Source organism: Dromiciops gliroides, chromosome 3, assembly GCF_019393635.1.
Source record: "Dromiciops gliroides isolate mDroGli1 chromosome 3, mDroGli1.pri, whole genome shotgun sequence".
NCBI lineage: Eukaryota > Metazoa > Chordata > Mammalia > Microbiotheria > Microbiotheriidae > Dromiciops > Dromiciops gliroides.
The window spans coordinates 448,857,592-448,871,531 of NC_057863.1; the positions used below are offsets into that span (position 1 = coordinate 448,857,592).

The 13,940-nt window shown below is 35.7% G+C and overlaps 1 protein-coding gene across 1 annotated transcript in view; it reads left to right on the forward strand.

The window, feature by feature from the left end:
- The window catches only part of LOC122747776 (sodium channel protein type 9 subunit alpha-like), a 97,913-nt gene that overhangs the window by 22,236 nt on the left and 61,737 nt on the right, over nucleotides 1–13,940 (forward strand). The window contains exons 2-5 of the mRNA XM_043993617.1: nucleotides 9,095–9,357; nucleotides 11,765–11,883; nucleotides 12,273–12,362; nucleotides 13,180–13,308. Coding sequence (XP_043849552.1) covers nucleotides 9,142–9,357; nucleotides 11,765–11,883; nucleotides 12,273–12,362; nucleotides 13,180–13,308 — 554 coding nt within the window. The 5' untranslated portion in view covers nucleotides 9,095–9,141. The remainder of the gene's footprint in view (nucleotides 1–9,094; nucleotides 9,358–11,764; nucleotides 11,884–12,272; nucleotides 12,363–13,179; nucleotides 13,309–13,940) is intronic.

The window sequence follows — 13,940 nt, forward strand, 5'->3', positions numbered from 1 at the left end:
AAATTACTCCCTATTGTGCTATGTTCAAGCCAAATTGAATTTCTTGCTATTTATCATAAAAAAAAACTTACCATCTCCCACTTCCATACCTTTGCACAGGTCCACATCAATCATGCCATCACTATAATGCAATGCCTCTTTTCTCCTGCCTCATGAAATCCAAAGCCAAACTTATTTTCCTTCCTACAGGAAACCTTTCCTAAGTCTTCAGCTGAGAATGCCACTGAAATTACCTACATTTACTTCTATGTATATGTATTGCTTCACCCTATATAATATAAATTGAGGGCAGGAGCAGTGTCATTCTTTTTTTTTTTTTTTAGTTTTTGATGCCTAGTGGCTAGCAAACATTAAATACTTAATAAATGCTTACTAATTAGTGAAAAAAGTACTGAGGGATTAATTGAAGATTATGTAACATAAATAGATACAAATATGTCAAGAAACATTAATGTTGATATTGCAGCATAGAGAAACTATATTACTTCTATGGATTTATGATCTCACCACTCACTTCTCTGGTGCTTGTCATAAACTTCTCATGCCTTAACCCTCTCTCTGTTTCTCATCAATCTTTTTTGTTTGTTTTTATTTTTTTAAATATATTTTATTTTTTTTTCCTCTTCAATCTTCCAATGAGTATCCACGGAAGGCTCTGGAATCTTTTCTCGGGTTATATTATTGGGATACCCATGCAACATTTGGATTGTCTATCTAAATCTCTCCTGCTTGCTGTATCATTAACTTCTCTCCTTAAATAATTATCCTTGTCCTTGATGATACCTGTATTTAAAGCTGTATTTAAAATATGTCTGGTTTAAGGGGAAGCTAGGTGGCGCCATGCATAAAGCACCGGCCCTGGATTCAGGAGGATCTAAATTCAAAATCCGGCCCCAGACACTTGACATATACTAGCTGTGTGACCCTGGGCAAGTCACTTAACCCTCATTTTCTGGTGAGAGAGGGAGAGAGGGAGAGAGGAAGAGGAAGAGAGAGAGAGAGAAGAAAATGTCTGGTTTAAATCTTAATCTCATTTTTAAGAGAGAAAAATAATTAACTTAGGTAACTTAGCTGAAGTTACACAACACTCAAATACTCCTCCTTCAATCAAGACTATCTTAAGTGCCTTCCTTGAAACCACTAGAACCTCAAAACAAATTGAATTTTTTTTCTGATATGATAAACATACTAATACAAGGATTCTCTATCATCTTAGGAAGGTCTTCCAATATCTCTCCAAATCCTGGAGAAGTCCTTTGAATCTTCTTGTTTCTCATCCTTACAATCACACAATTACTGGAAGATGAAGAAGCTATATGGTCTCATAGCCTTATTGTTTTAGTTTGATTATAAAAAAAAATTGATTTGATAGATCAAAATGTTGCCTTTAAGATGATCCTATAACAATATGTCTCCTGTATGTAGCAAAAAAAACATGTAAGATTCCATGCAAGATGTAAACTTCAGGGCAAAGATGTTTGCAAATGTTATGAAAGAGGTATAGAACGGTATCAGGGTTTATAGGATTTCCTTATAAATGGCAAGCTCTTCCCAGTGCTCTTGTTTAAAGATAGCATTGTGCTCATTCTAAGACCCAGTATATTACAGGGCCTTCTCAATGAACATAGTTACTCAAAAGACTTTACCATATCTATCTGAGAAATAAAGCCAAATGAATGGAGCATGCCTGTTAGCTAGATTACTATGCAATTGGATAGTCATGCATAGCAATCTAGCTAACAGGCATGCTCCATTCACTTGGCTTTATTTCTCAGCTTTATGTAGATACAGACAGAAATAGAGATAGAGATAAAGATAAAGATAGAGACACCTTGCACAGAAGCTACAGGTGAACAGTAATCTAGGCCCCAAAATTGAGCAGGAGAAGAGAAGGCTAGATTGTCTTTGGAAAACTGCACAATGACCTCAAGTGTATTCCTGAAACAAAGCCTCATTTTTTAATGCTAGTATATTTCCAGTAACATATTTGGCTGTGAGTCACAGAATACTTGTCCCCAAATAATTGAAGTTTGAGAGTCACCCAAAGGGCAACGAGGAAACACATTTCAGGCACAAACAGGCCAAAATACATAAAAAACATGAAATTGCACAAGAGAAACATTGATTGAAACAATTTGACACAAGTCATTTGGACCCTTCTTGTTTACTTCCTGCAGACATAAATTGGAATACATTCATCTGTCTGGAGTTTGGTGAGTTTTTGTCAATAATGTCAACAATGTAGCCTTAAGCAGGAAATGGGCCTGTTGGCTAGTTGTTTTGTTTAATGTTTCAATATCTTATTAATAATTTCTGTTTTTAAAATTTCTGTTATTTTTAATTTATATTATAAAACAAAAATTTCCATAATATAGTATAATAAAAAGATGATTGCATATGATACTGCAAATCTCCTATGTCCAAATTGCTATTCCTTTTAAATATACAATGAAGTTCTCATATAGTAGATTTCTTTTTCTTTCCTTTCCTTCCCCTGTCCTAGAGATGTCAAGCTTTAGGTACAAATAGGGTATGTGTATACTCACATACATATATACATGTATACACATACACACACATAGACACATATAGATACATATATATTTATAACATTCTACACATACTTCTATTTATTAGTTCTTTCTATGATTGCAGATGTGTCTTTCTTCATATGTCCTTTATAGTTAATTTAGATATTTATGTTAGTCAAAATAACTTATTCATTTAAAGTCCTTAATACTGCTATTAACGTATACAATATTCTTTTGGTCCTGCTCATTTCACTCTTCATTATTTTATGCAAACCTTACCATGTTTTTCTCAGATCGTTTAGCTCATCGTTTCTTAGAGTACAGTAGTATTCCATCACAATCACATACCACAACTTGTTCAGCCGTTCTGCAGCTGATGGGTATCTATGCAATTTCCATTTTTTTTGCCACCACAAAGAGAATTGCTTTAAACATTTTGGAGCATATAGATTCTTTTCTTTTTCCCCTCCTTATCTTTGGAAATAGACCTAGTAGTGGTATTGCTGGGTCAAAGGGTAAAGTCAATTTAATAATTCTTTGGCCATAATCTTTAAAATGATTGAATCAGTTCACAATTCCACCAGGAACTATAAAAATAAAATTGTAAAAAATATTTTTATACAAATAAAATCAGATATAAATAATTGGAGAAATATTAATTGTTCATGAGTAGTAAGGGCCAATATAATAAAAATGATAACAGTACCTAAATTAATTTATATATTTAATGTCATTCCAACTAAATTACCCCCAAAAATTTACTGAATTAGAAAAAATAACAATAAAATTCATTTGGAAGAACAAAACATCAAGAATATCAAAGAAATAATGAAAAAATATAAAGGAAGAAGATTTAGCAGTACCAGACCTTAAACTATATTACAAAGTAGTAATTATCAAAACTGTCTGGTACTATCAAAGAAATAGAAAGGCTGATCAATGAAATAGAGAAGACACATAATTTACAGCAGCAAATAAATATAATAACCCTGTACTTAACAAGGGTAAAGACAATATTTTAGGATAATAATTCATTATTTGGTTAAAAAAAATTGTTGAGTAAACTGGAAAGCAGTATGCCAGAAACTGGGCATAGACCAATATCTTACACCATTTACCAAGAAAAGGTCAAAATGGATAAATCACCTAGCTATAAAGAGCACTGGAAAGAGCTTGCCATTTACAAGGAAATCCTATGAAACGCTCATACTGTTCTATATCTCTTTTATAATATTTGCAAACATCTTTCCAAATAGACATGACTTCAAATCCCATCTCAAATACTTTACTAGCTCTGTGTGAGAATATCACTCCAATAACTTCTGGAACTCAGCGTTGGTGTTGTGTCAAAGGCTCATTTATTGTCATTCTCATGAGAATGGGCCATCCTTTGTCCATCTGGTGGGTGACCAAAAATGGAGGCTCACAGGCTGTTTTTTATCTCCTCTCATCCCTAATGAGAAATGGCCCTTCCCCCTTTTCACCATTATTTCAGTTACTCAAAGGTTACAATCTATGTGCCAAAAACCAGCTAATCAGAATACAGTATTTCTTAGCAAATGGGGGAGGTGATACAGGGACAGTTTTTCCATTCCTCTCTTATATGGACACAACTCAGGAGCAGATCTAATTTCAATTCAGGGTTTCCCTGAATCATGAGATTTTGTTGCAGGGGGTGGGGTGCCTCTCCCTCCCCCCCCCACCCCGGCAATGTTTCCTATAAACCACCCAGCCTACAGACTCAAAGTACTTTTGGCTATAATCTAAAAGCCTTTGGGCTTAAACCCAGCCTACATTCTAAAACTGCTTGGCTGTAATCTAAAACAGCCCACAGGCAGGGTTTTACCATGATTTCCCCCTGTTCTCTTAACCACCCAGGAATTATTCAACATGTGTGCAGACTTATGTGGCTGGTCCCTGCCCCGACCCCCCCCCCCAATCTGATAAATTCTATTTTTTTGGGGGGGGATTTTATAAATTCTTACCACTTGAGCTCACTTCATCCATGTTTGCGACATCTCCAGTTGCTGGAGTTCCTTCTCTAAACCACCCAGCCTCTGAGCTCCAGCCCTCCATTCGACCACTGATAATAGTTCAGCGAGACATCCTGTTCAAAGAGCTCTGGGTCACAGAGGCTAGAAGTTCCTTTCAAATCATAATTTCATAATAAATCCCAGTGGGACCTCCAAATTTTGAGAAATACCATTCTAATCACTTCTAGAACTCAGCTTTGCTAATGTGTCAAAGGCTCATTTATTGTCATTCTCCCAAGAAAGGGCCACCCCTTGTCCATCTGGAGGCCTAAAGGCCGGTTTTTCTCTCTCTCTCATCCCTAGTGCAAAATGGCCCCTCCCCTTTTTCACCATTATTTTGATTACTCAAGGGTTACAATCTACAAGTCAAAAACTAGCTAATCAGAATGCAGTATTTCTTAGCCAATGGGGGAGGTGATACAGGGACAATTTTTCCATTCTTCCCTTATATATACATAGCTCAGGAACAGACCTACTTTTGACCATCCCAGGGTTTCCCTGAATCATGTGATTTTGTTTGCCTGGGTTGGGGGGGAGATATTTTTCCTCAAACAGGTCCAGAGGAGTGTAAATTGAATGGTGACTATTATATTCTTGAAAGGAGACCAATCCCCATTTCCTCACACTCTGTAACCTAGGAAAACTCACTTAATATATCTCGATCTCATTTTTCCTCCCCTATAAAATGGTGAAAATAACAGACCCTACCTCACAGAGTTGTAAGGATCAAATAAGGAAACATCCTGAGGAGCTTTCCAAAACCTAAAGATCTAAATAAAAGGTAATGGTAATGATAGTGGTGGTGATGGTGATGTCTTTGTCTAGTTCTGACGCCTAGGTTGGTAGTGAAATGGGTCAGCTCCATCTCAGGGACATTCTTTAACTTATTACAGAATTACAACTTTGGGTTCCTCACATTTAATATGAGTTTTCATCTAACCAACAATATAGAATATTGTACCATGAATCTTTACTTAATTTTGAATGTTGTCTTAAATCCCTTTATACATAGGTGGTACATACATTTAAAATAAAATCTTTTTTTCCCAAGTGTTGACTACTGTTGTCATATATGGGTGAAAGGCTTCACTCTGTTTCTGATGGATTCAGATGTGAGAAAATAATTTTTAATAATGGATTTCTTGTGGGACCCAGAGATCAGTCCTTTCTCCATCTCCTCTCCCTACTACTACGCCCTGCTTTCTGGAGAAAGTCCAGTTTCTCCTAGAGAAAGTTCATCAAATCTTATCCAAGAAAAATGGAAGAGAACAAAAGGAATGGAGATATTTTGTCTAGATCAGTGAAGGACTGATGGAATTAAACCACATTAAGGACTTTGCCTTAAGCAACTTGAGTGAGGGTGTTTTGCATTATTTTCTGGGTTGGCATGTCATTTTAATGTAGACAACCTTTATGTCATGTCATTCAATGGAATTGAATACTAACCAAATAGTTTTGATCAATGACTGGCCTCTAGCAAAAGAGTGTAAAAAGCCTTTGAAAGATGCCAAGGGGGTCTTCTAGGTTTTCTCTGGTCTTCTAGGTCTATTAGGTCTTGAAAGACTTCAAGGGCTTCTAGGGCTTCTGGGACATCTTCTGGACTTCTCTTGGCTCCTAGAGACCACACGCTATCTCCCAGAGACAGCATGAGTCTTTGGGGGCTTTTCTCCTGCTTATGCTAGCTGACATATTGAGGCTCTCTCCCTGCTTTCTCTACCATGTGGCCTGAGACCATGAGGAGTTAGGGAGAGAAGTGGTCAATCCTGTACTGGTATAATATTAATAAAATCATTATATTCTTACCCCAAACTGGCAGCAATAGCTATAGTAATTATTTTAAAAAAAAACAGCATTTAGGAAATTGTTATTTGTCTGTTGCTGCTTCAGATTTATGGGAATAAATTAATTTGGACCACCATGTAATTCAAATGCTTAGAATTCTGTCTCTTCATATCTTTGTTGTGTAATTGATCATTTTATTTAAAAAAAAAACCCAACACCTGTAGTGTGGAACAATGAGAGACACTGTGGAGCAGTAGATAGAAAGTTGAGTCTGATCCTTGAAGACCTGGGGTCAAGTCCCTCTTCTAGAACACATTGGCTTTAGACAATGGACAAGCCACTTAACCTCTTAGTGACCTACTGCTATACATTTCAAAGATGGTGTGCCTTGCATTGGTAGAATTTCCTTCCCAGTGTGTTAAGATTAGATTTAGCAGATACTCAGGGACCCACCTGGAGATTTAAACTGATTGAATTAGATAAGGCAACTGACTGTGGACCACTTACTAAAATGTAAGCACATCTGGCTGGTACTTAAGAGTACTTAAGAAAGTAATTGTTCTCAGAAGCTAACAACTTTGAACTTTGATCACCTTCAGGCCCAGTCAACCAATCAGCTTGAAGAACCTCCCATTTCTGGGAGGGGAACAGGAAGGAGGAAGCAGAAGCTGTGCAGAAAGCTCCCTCTCTTTTGGCTTCAAGAGATCATGGTGGTGGCAGAGGACTTCAGAAGTGGAAGCTAGGGAAGTTTAGGATCATCAGGTTATAGGAACTCTGTTCTCAAGCTTTCTCTTTCTTTTACTATCTTTCAATAAACCCTTAAAAAACCAAAATTCATTTATCAGTGATTTTAGTCAGTTTCCCCCCAAACTGGGGGGACAGATTATAAACCACATTTAGAATTTTAAATTACACAATAAGAAGTTTCCTACACCACTCAAATCACTGGTCCAGTTAACAACTCTATTCTAGAATTGCTTTTCCACACCTGTCTGTCCTCTTCTCTCTCCCTAACTCCACCCCATCCCCATCCCCAGACATACTCTATAAGTCCTAATATGATGTTTTTAAGTGTGCATTCAGTTTAATCTGGACTGGCATCAGGAAAATAATATTGAATGATGCCTTATCATCCATGTAGTCAAGTAATTAACATATGGAACAGAACCAAGTACAGATCCCTAAGGCACATAACTAAAAACCTCCTACCAAGTTGACATTGAACCATTATTTCTGGGACTAGTCATTCAAGTAAGCCTAAAAATTAAACAAGATTAATTCCATAAGACATAGATTAAAATGGAAGTAAGGCTATACATAAGGAATAGGAGGAGTAGATGCTTAGGAATCATTGGATTTCATAATTCAACTAATTTCTTCGTATTAGCTTTCAAAAGTTGAAGCAGTCAACTTTATATGAACAAATAGTAAATTGCACAATTGTAAGATATACGAACAATGATAACCTCTCATTTGTGTTATTTTGCTGAACTGTTTTCAGGGAACATGTAAGTTGTTTTTATATTCCCTTTAGTTTTATAAAAAAAATCAACTTAAAATACTAAATAAGGAAAATTAATATAAAATGCAATAATCAAATAGGAAGATGACAAGATGTTCTGGAAGTGATTAATTTATATGAATCTCGAAGGGAGATGGATCCATGGACATAGATTGATAGGAGGGAATAGCAAGGAAGGAGTAAAGTAATAAATTTCCTCTACAATTTAGTCAGAATATCATAGGATCATTCATTTAAAAATAAGAGTGATCCTAGAAGTCCAATCTTTTCATTGTACAGATAAGGAAATGAAGATCTAGGGAGGCTAAGACCTCCCAAGGGAGATTAAGTCACTTACCCAAGGTCATGTAATTAGTAAGTATCTGAGGTGGGAGCTGAAACATTAGACTGCAAGCTCCTTGAGAGCAGAAACTGTCCTTTTGTCCTTCTTTGCATACAGAGTGCTTAGTACAGTACCTGGAACATAGTAGGTACTTAATAAATGTTTATCAATTGCCTATTGAATTCAGGTTCAGGCTTCTCCAGAACCTGTTTAGGATGATTATTCTGAAAGCTTTAAAGACATTCAACTGCTTTGGTCCTGCTCCCTTTTCTCATTCTCTCATTTCTTCACTGGCCACTTGACACAGCAGTCAAGATATCCTTTGCAAAAGAATGGATAGAGAAAGATTGTCAGAAATCTTTGAGGAAACGTTTGATATAATCAATCTAGACTTAGCATTATGAATTTAATGTTATGGATGGATGGATAGATGATGATAGACAGACAGACAGACAGACAGATAGATACTCCTTTACTAAAGTTTTAAAGGGCATAGAATGATCATTGACTGACAAAATTTTGATCTAATTGGAGGGATGAAACAATCTGACAAGCTTAAATGGCAATACACAGCAACAATTATGAAGCATTATCTAAATTAAAGAAGGGAAAGGAAGACTATGCATATATTCCTGTACATCTGAATAGATATATAGGAATGAGAAGATTGAAGTGGGGAGTCCTGGGAAGAGGTAAGTGGTAAGCTCCTAGAATGCTTGCCTTACTGTTTTATATTATTTGTTGTAAGGGTTTGGGAGATATATTCAATATAAAACCTTATTAAAAATTAGAATCTGATATTTTTTATTTTGTGGTGACAAACCAAAACATACGAACCTATTAATATATTCCCTTCTCCTCATATATATTTTTCTCCCTATTGTTTTTCTTGGCATTTATTCAGGGCTCTTTAAGGACTCAAAAAAGATTTTAAACCTACAAGACAAAAATATGGCAAGACCCAATAATTTCACCTACTTCACCAGAAAATCTCTTGTTCTCACTGAAGAATGTACTTCTACCAGGAAAAGTGAGGAGGAAGAAGGACTAGAGCCCCATGGTGACTTCGAAGCTGGTAAACAGCTGCCATTTTTTAATGGCAATATACCTCCAAGCATGGTGTCAGAGCCCCTGGAAGAACTGGACCCATACTATCTGGATAAAAATGTAAGCATTTCCTATGGGCAGAGGGAGGATGTTTCTATTTTACCCTCTATGAATGAAAAGATTTGAAGTAGGATATAAAAAAGGCTTGATTAATAAATATACTTGAGGAAAATTTTAAATATTGAACTCTCAAAGATGTCTTCTTAAGTTTGATCCAAGTTGATTCTGTCACTAACATCTTGATTCCTTTACTTTTTCAGTAATAAATAAATATGATGCACTACCCAATATAGTGCAAACTTATGGGGGCAGGGAGTGTTTAATATTTGCCTTTTTAGCCCTAGTCCTTAGCACAATGCTTGGCACATACCATATGCTTAATAAATGTTTATTGAATTGAATGACTCTTGTGAATATTAAGTAAATACATGATGGGCTGATCCAATACCAATGACTGACCATTCATTAATAAACCAAACAACATGGATTTATTGAAAGTGTACACTGTGATAAACAATATGCTAGATATTCTAGGACATTCAAAAAAAGCAGACATGACTTTTGCCATCAAGGATCTATCCAAATTACTTACAAGTGAGACTAAGAGGGAGAAATAGAACACAAGTCAGTATTCCAAAATATGACAATATGAAGATTTGACATTTATATAGTGTTTTAAATTTTTGAAATATATATATATATATATATATATATATAATTTATTTGCATTGAAATTCACAAAGACCCTGTGTAATTTAAGATTCTAAATGTGGATTCTAATCTGTTCCCCCAGTTTTGGGGGAAACTGACTAAAATCACTGATAAAACGAGTTTAGGTTTTTAAGGGTTTCTTGGAAAATAGAAAGAAAAAGATCGAGAACAGAATTCCAACAGCCTGGCATTCCTATCTTTCCTCAAATTTCCTGTGAAGTCCTCTGCCGCCACCACCATCCAGTCAGGAACCCAAAAAAACCCCAGAGCTCTCCGCGCAGGCTCCCTTTCCTCCTTCCTGTCTCCTCCCAGAAAACAGGAGGCTCCTCAAGTTGATTGGCTGGTAGCCTTGATAGACAGCACCCATGAGCAAACATCATTTCCTGACGCCAAGGAAAAGCCACAATGCCTCTGAGGCATTTTCCTCATGGTGGAGCTTTCCCACAACAAGTCTCCAGTAGGTGGCATCATTCCAATCATTACCACCCTTTGAGGTAGTTACACTATTTTGATTGATATTGGTCACATCAAATTATTGAGTCATTGAGATTTCAATAAAAGTAAACCTTGTATGCACAGAAATTTGGATTATAAAAGGCCCGTCTCCATTTAGTATTTGAGCTTTTAAAATTTTTTAACCTAAATGCAAAGCTTAGATTTATTCCTACTGGATTTTATCACATTGGATTCAGATCACACAAAAATCCAATTAAAATAAAATAATATTTTATTTGAGCACTAGAGAAAGGAAACCACATGTGAAATCCTTAGACATCTTCTCAAGGGGAGATAGTTCCAGAGAGGTGGTTCACTAAGATAACTATCTCTTTGAGCAGGAGAAAGGCACTTTTATAGAGGACCAATGGTGGAGAGAGAGGTGGAGTGATCATCTGACTGTGGAAAGTTCCCTTATTGAGGGGTGATCATCTGAGGCTGGGAAGCCCCTACTGGTGGTGGCTGGCAGAAGTTGAGTGAGAAATGACTCTGATCTCTTGAGCTATCTCCCTCCCCAGTAGGGCAGACTGGAATGAAGGGTAGTGGTCCTGGAGTTAACTCAGTCCAGATAGAGTGCTGCTTATCTCTTTAGGTGTTTCTGTCCTTTGGTTTAGCTTCCCAAGAAAGTTCCCTGAGTTCCCCCAGAAAACTTCTGAGGTACCCCAGGCCCATAACACTACTAATGGGGAAGGTAGTTGACATCTATCATCAGTGGAGAGAGTTCATACAACAGATAAGATCACAGACCCTTCACTTAAAGTATTTAGTTATGGTCACATGTAGGTCCAATGTTTAGGGTGGAGCTCTCTTCCAGGCTCTGACACTATTAGTTATATGACCTCAGAAGAGTTATTTTTGCCTTTCAGTCTTACTTTCTTCATCTGTTAAGTGATATGATTAGATGTTCTCTACTAGGTCTAACATTTTATAAGCCTATATTTTCAGTGCCATAAAATGATAAGATATACATATGTAACTGGAAGACATATTGTACACAATGTAACACATATGCATATAACATATAATTACATAATAGGTACAGATATATAACATCATTCATGTATGTGTATTGTGATATGTATATAATATATGTTGTATATAGGTAATGCAATATCATTTATATGTGTAATATATAAATATGCAATATATTTATATGATATTTATACTAAGAAGTAATATAAATCAATGGTAATGAATGTCAATTAAGCAACTGTAAAATGAGAATACTATTTTATCACTGTTTTCTTATTTCCTCCTTCAGACTTTCATAGTGTTGAATAAAAGGAAAATCATTTTTCGATTCAATGCCTCCCCTGTATTGTACATTTTAACTCCTTTCCATTTTATTAGAAGACTATCCATTAAAATTTTGGTAAGCTGATATCCTTTTTCCAGTGATCCTCAGAAGTTATTTTCTTAAAAGCAAAATAAAGCTAAGGGAATACATTTGTTTCAGCATTCTTATCTGAGTTTTATTCCTTTTTCCATTTTGAAAGAATCTCTGATGTAAGTATATCGGTTTCCTTTTAATTAAGTGAAAAAAGAAATGTTCTTATCTGGATAATAATCATGGAAGTAGTCCTCATTTGAACATAGTATTTCAAATATTTGTTTCACTGTGCAAAGTGGAGGGAGAAATGGCTTTTTAAAAGTAATTTGAAAGTTATTTTGTAGTGAGAAGTTGTATATTATCAGCATTTAGATAATTGTCTTGATCATATATATAAGAAATCTCTAACATGATCTTATATTCCTTGACTCTCATCTACCTTATTCAACATGATCCTTATGGGCACTTTCCTGTTCAACTGTATATTTCTGACAAACCTTAACTCTCCAGATTGGATAGGCTACTTTGAGTAAGTGAACAAAATACCTTTAAAATAAAATTTAATGGGGCAGCTAGGTGGCACAGTGGATAGAGCACTGGCCCTGGAGTCAGGAGGACCTGAGTTCAAATCCGGCCTCAGACACTTGACACTTACAAGCTGTGTGACCTTGGGCAAGTCACTTAACCCCAACTGCCTCACCCCCCAAAAAATTAATTAGAATGGGCATTTTTCTATATCACATACAAAAAGTCATTTATTTCTGTATTCATTTTGCATAGTTCTCTTTCCCTTGGGCATATAGCTACACTCATCTTCTCTTGAGCAATTCTCTAGCATTGGGTCAATTAAAAAAAAAAAACTAGTTAACTATCAAGGAAGCATTAGACTCTCCCACAGGTTTTTGGGAAAGGGAATTCCTCAGGAGCTCCCCTTTGCCCTTGTTCTTAAATTAGTGGTGACAGCTAGCCAATATTTGATTAACTTAGCAGGTATTTCATCTTGGAAACTGGTTGGTTATTAATGATGTTATGCATCTTTGCCAAGTTCTTTTATTCAAGTAATAATTTTAGAAACCCTAACGATACCGTTCAAGATCTTTCTGTCTTTAGAAACCCTGACCTTGAAGTTCCATGAGAATTTCCTGGGGTTGCAAGATGGATTTATTCTAACCCTTGCTTTGGAGCAAGAAGATAGCTAGTGTCAAGAATAGACACTTTAAAATTCTGCCTTTGATCTTTCTAAGGGACTTACTTAGAATATGGATTTACATGAATTTTCAAAGATTTCTTTCATTACTATTGATGTCATTGTTCCATCTAATGTACCTGTGTATACTTGCCTTCAGGTTCTTTTTTATTGGACTATACACTTTTGAAATCCTTATTAAAATCCTTGCAAGAGGCTTCTGTATAGGGCCATTCACATTCCTTCGTGATCCCTGGAACTGGTTTGATGTCCACATTCTTGCCTATGCGTAAGTATTTTCATGTATTTTCTTAAAATTGAAAACCAGTACATTTATGCAAAAAAATATTTTTTTAAGAAAACTTAAAACTTAAAGGATAATTTATGAATCATTCATTGGCATCTGGATCTAGAATTTTGCATATTGTAGATTTCTATTAATGAACACCAAATGCTGTATTTGTTATCTCCTGGCATTCTCAAAATTTCGCTATAGATAAAGGGTACATGATTGTATTTCCATTTTAAAGCTAGGGGAATAAACATAAAAATTACTTTGTGCATTGTCCAAGTTGACCTAAGAAAATGGGTATAAATTCATTTAGGAATTGAAACAGAGCCCTAGATTCTCAGAGCCTTTGATTCTTAACTAAATGTTCCTTTTGCTAGCTTATATTACTTTAGTACTTACAAATGCCTTAAAAATATGGATTAAATCATCTAGAAAAAAGTATTCAGATTACTACACTAAATCTTTATATTTTAACTATGCATTCAATGTGCTTTAAATCACTATATAAACAAATATGTATTAATGTGTCTAGTATGTTGCAGGCACTGTAAACCCTGAGGCTACAAAGACAAAAATAAAACAGTACCTGTCCTCAAGGAGCTTGCATTCTAACCAGGGATATTTAAAAG